Source organism: Austrofundulus limnaeus, unplaced genomic scaffold (assembly GCF_001266775.1).
Source record: "Austrofundulus limnaeus strain Quisiro unplaced genomic scaffold, Austrofundulus_limnaeus-1.0 Scaffold60, whole genome shotgun sequence".
NCBI lineage: Eukaryota > Metazoa > Chordata > Actinopteri > Cyprinodontiformes > Rivulidae > Austrofundulus > Austrofundulus limnaeus.
In genome coordinates, this window is record NW_013952462.1 from 2069926 (window position 1) to 2074829 (window position 4904).

Consider the following 4904-nt stretch of genomic DNA (forward strand, 5'->3'; position numbering starts at 1 on the left):
ACCATCAAACACACACTGCCTCTGTTGTCACACACCATCAAACACACACTGCCTCTACTGTCACACACCATCAAACACACACTGCCTCTGTTGTCACACACCATCAAACACACACTGCCTCTACTGTCACACACCATGTTTCCTGGAGAAAACAGCTGGTTTTGCATGTTTATATCATGATTTCCTGCACTCTTCTGTGTCGTCTTGTCTCTACACAAATGTCCTGCTTTGTTTATTCAGGACTAGATCAGGTCAAAAACCAGGAAATGAAGCTAAGAGTTGGATTAGTTACAGTGCTGAAGTTCTCAGGGTTCGTGGGAAATTAGTGGTAAAATAAATAGAATAAAAGTAAGAGTTGGATTCATGTCACAATCTAAAATAAATCATTAGAAGAACATTTGAGGTGACAGCAGGTAAACAGGCAGCCTTTTTGATAAGTAGAAAGCAAGTAAAACTTTTTGGACTGTTGGCAGAAAATCACTTATTGCCACACAAGCTTTTTTCACAATAACACTTAGTTTTAGATTAAAACTATAAAACATACTGCACAACAATGGTTTGCCTCAATGATTGCTACAAGGCAAATATCTACATATATATACTAGCTACATATATTAGCTACAAACATTAGCTTGTAAATAAACAGGAATACGTAGTGTTAGCTGGGATACTAACACTAGCTTTTACAAAACCAAAAAAAATGAATCATTAGCTACGATGCTAACACTAGTGTGAACATTAACAGGAATGAGAAGAGTTAGCTTTTAACTATAGATTGTACATTAACATGAATAAGGAATGTTAGCTGTGATACTAACGCTAGCTTGTACAAAACCAAGAATCTGAATCATTAGCTGCGAGGCTAACACTAGCGTGAACATTAACAGGAATAAGAAGAGTTAGCTTCTAACTGTAGCTTGTACGTAAACAGGAATAAGTACTATTAGCTACAATCATTAGCTTGTTCATCAGCAGGAATAAGGAGCATTAGCTACGATGCTAACACTAGTGTGAACATTAACAGGAATAAGAAGAGTTGGCTTCTAACTGTAGCTTGTACACAAACAGGAATAAGAAATGGAAATGTGGTTTCTGCTCTGATGTCTTTCATTTCCGTCCTCTCCGAAAAGCATGCTGGAGCTAAAATTGCTTTTGTTAGTTTCTTCTTTTACAAACTGTATTTTATTTATTTGCCACGATTCTTCAGCCAGCAAAAACAGGAGCTGCAGTCTGAGTGGCACCAACTCCTCCTGCTAGTTAGTCTGATTATAAGAAACACTTTTAAAATGAAAATGAATGACTGAAGTGCACCTGTTTTTAAATGTGTGCATTCTAATGTTTGTTGTAACATGGTCACTAAGTGATATTCTGTTGTTTTTCCTGCAGGTGCGGTATTCCCTGAAGTCTCTGAGGGAGCAGATGGCCGCCAAGAGCAAGGTAGCTAAAAATGCATCATTTGTTAAACTCTGTACTTGTTGTTCCACCTCCCTCAGCTCCATTGTTCACTCTTTGCTCCGAGCTAACGTCGTCCTGTTCTCTCTCCGGCAGAGCACAAACGGCTGGAAGGTCGGTATTCCCTTCAGGAAGAATGTGTCCTGTGCTCCCAAAGGAGGATCCACAGCTGACCTGCAGGTGAGGAGACGCTCACCTGAAGAAACTCTTTTCAGGGTTTCAGGTGGTCAAACCAGTGCAGATATTAAATATCAAACATGTCATATTCACATGCTTTTTGTTTGGGAGAAACTATGACAGCAGTGAAATACTCCCCTCCTCCTGGAGGCCCAACCAGCAGACAAACAAAATGTGATATATGGGTGTAAAGAACAGATTTCAGTGAATATCCCTGCAGAGCTGCAGGGTGTTTCAGGATGTACAGAAGAGGTGTGTTAGTACACAGTGTTCCTCCTCCTGCTGCACATGTTTTCAGGGCCTCCTCCTTCCACCCAGGCTTCAACTTAAATAGTTTTGTTGTCGTTCTTAAGGGCTCGACACACGGGGAGCGACAAACTACAGCGATTAACGGCTGTCATCGCAGCCAGGGTAAAACCCGACACACGGGACGTGATAACGATCTCAGCGTTGTGAATCGCACTCTCAGGTCGCTTGTCTTCACAAAATTTGATTGGTTCTTGACTCTGAAGGCGGGTGTGCATTACGGACGTGTAAACTAAACAAATCTTGTGATGCTAATGATATTGAAAAACAAACACACATCAAGATACAGTTTTATGAGGAAAAACTGCAGTGTGTAGCATACTCTCCTCTCATTGGTCAGTCAATGAAACCCTCGCTGATTGGTTGTACGCTAAGCGACAGTGACAAAAGTTGAACATTTTTCAACTTTCATATGTCGCGTCGCAAGCTCACGCGTGCACGTCTACGTGTACGAGCGCGAAATTTCACATGCACTATTTTCGCCGGTCACTTAGCTGGAGGAGGGCAAGAGATTGTCGCCTCACCGCACAGGCTCCATAGGAAATGAATGGAGAGCGAGCGACGTCGCCTCCCGTGTGTCGAGCCCTTTATTATTGCAAGCCGTTGGGGCCATAAATCGGGCGTATATTTACGTGCAAATCCTAACGCGCGGTGCGTATATTTACGTGCAWATCCTAACGCGCGGTGCGTATATTTACGTGCARATCMTAACGCGCGGTGCGTATATTTACGTGCARATCCTAACGCGCGGTGCGTATATTTACGTGCAGATCCTAACGCGCGGTGCGTATATTTACGTGCAAATCATAACGCGCGGTGCCGTAAATAACGCGCGAACGCGCGGTGGGTTAGGGTTAGGGGAGAAAACGCCACCGCACATTATTTAACGCCACCACGCGTTCGGATTTGCACGTAAATATACGCCCGATTTATGACCCCAACGGCTTGCCATATTTTATAGCTGCAGGCTTTATACGTCCTCACAGCCGTATGCACGCCCTCAGTATTTTATACCAAAACAACAAAGTTCACAGAGTTTTCTGCACAAACTGTAACATCTGTGACTCAGCCCGTCTCACTCTCATCCAGCAGAAATAGGCGGGAACCACTGCTTATATAACTACCTCCCTGACGCGCGCGCACACACACACACACACACACACACACAAACACACACACACACACGTGCGCGCCTGTTTTTCTTTACAGCAGCCAAGCCCAGTGGAGTGAATGAAAACTGTTGTTTCTTTTTATTGCATCATAATAAAACTTTATGGCTTCTCGACTCTTTATGTGCAGGACGCTGACGACGAGGCGGAGCGAGACAAGCTGAGAGAAGTCAGTAAGCGCTTGTACGCTCAGCTGCAGGAGGCCGAGAAGAAGCACCAGGAGGAACGAGAGAGGCTGCAGGTAATGTGTGTGCACCACAGATGTACAGTGTAGTGTTTATTCATTTCATTTATAACACAAAAAACATTACACACAACAAAACCAAACTAAATGAAAGGCAGCAGAAGAAGAAAAATCTTATATCTGCTCCTATTTAGAGTCAGTGAAGTTAAGTTTCTTGGTGTCATTATTGATGAGAAGCTGACTTGGAGATCACATAAATAATCTAAAAGTAAAAATAGCTAGATCATTGCAGTATTGTATAAAGATCGAGAGTTATTTAATGACAAATCTCTATATATGTTGTATAATGCAATAATGGTTCCACACCTCAAATATTGTATTGAAATATGGGGAAAAGCATGTAAAACGATAATAAACCCCATTTTTATTTTGCAGAAAAAAGCAATAAGAGTTATTACTAGAAAACACTACAGTCACCCATCAAATATATTGTTTTGTCAGTTGGAAATATTAAAACTTCATGAGTTGTTGATTACAGTTTTCTACAGCTCATGTTTAAGGCTCATAAAAACATGCTACCTTTGAATATACAGTGAATATACATTTTGAACAAATTTGACTTAATCATCAGGTCGATATGATGGCTCACATATATTTACTAAACTAAATAAACTAAAGAAAGAAAGAAAGAAAGAAAGAAAGGTTTAACTTCTTAAACAACAATTCATACATTTACATATTTCTCCAGTACATTAATCTTTATCATTCTCTTAAATTTACACACTGATCTGGCATTTTTAATGTCATCTTCCAGATTATTCTGTAATCTTGTATCGTGGACTGAAGTCCTCCGTTCATTCAAACATGTTCTAACTTTAGGTTTATCAAACATCTACCTCCATGACGTGCACACACTGATTAATTTTATTATTTTTATCCACACTGTGGTGATTTCTTGTCAAAGCAGAGCCTGTTTTTCTAAACGAGTCCAAACGTTGTGTCCTGGTTCAGGCTGAAGGCAGCAGCCTCAGGGAGCGTCTGAGCGACAGGGAGGAGAAGCTGAGGATCACAGAGGAGGCCAGCGAGCAGAAAGACGTGCGCATGGAGGAGCTGCAGAGGCTGCTGGCAGGGATGGAGCAGGAGAGCGCCACCCTGAGGACAACCATTCAGAGCCGTGAGGACGAGCTGCGAGAGCTGCGCAGGTTCAGAGAGGAGGGTCAGAGCGGCCAGCAGAGGTCAGCTGATGCTCTCACGTCGCAACAAACACGTGGTTTTTCCATCAGTGTGTAACCGTCTGGTTTGTTTCAGAGCTGAACAGCTGGAGAAGGAAGTGGCCATCCTCAAAGAGAAGATCCACCACCTGGACGACATGCTGAAGAGCCAGCAGAGGAAAGTCCGACACATGATCGAGCAGGTGAGGAGCACAAACACCAAACACAGGGTTCATGTCATCCATCCATCCACCCATCCATCCATCCATCCATCCATCCACCCATCCATCCATCCATCCATCCATCCATCCACCCATCCATCCATCCATCCATCCATCCATCCATCCATCCATCCATCCATCCATCCATCCATCCATCCATCCATCCATCCATCCATCATCCATC

General features: G+C 42.8%; 1 protein-coding gene across 1 annotated transcript in view; it reads left to right on the forward strand.

The window, feature by feature from the left end:
- The window catches only part of tuft1a (tuftelin 1a), a gene marked incomplete at its 5' end in the record, with an annotated part of 18749 nt that overhangs the window by 8967 nt on the left and 4878 nt on the right, over nucleotides 1–4904 (forward strand). Inside the window, 5 exon segments of the mRNA XM_014009696.1 lie at nucleotides 1387–1437; nucleotides 1549–1632; nucleotides 3235–3345; nucleotides 4300–4523; nucleotides 4597–4702. Of these exon segments, the coding sequence (XP_013865150.1) occupies nucleotides 1387–1437; nucleotides 1549–1632; nucleotides 3235–3345; nucleotides 4300–4523; nucleotides 4597–4702 (576 nt within the window).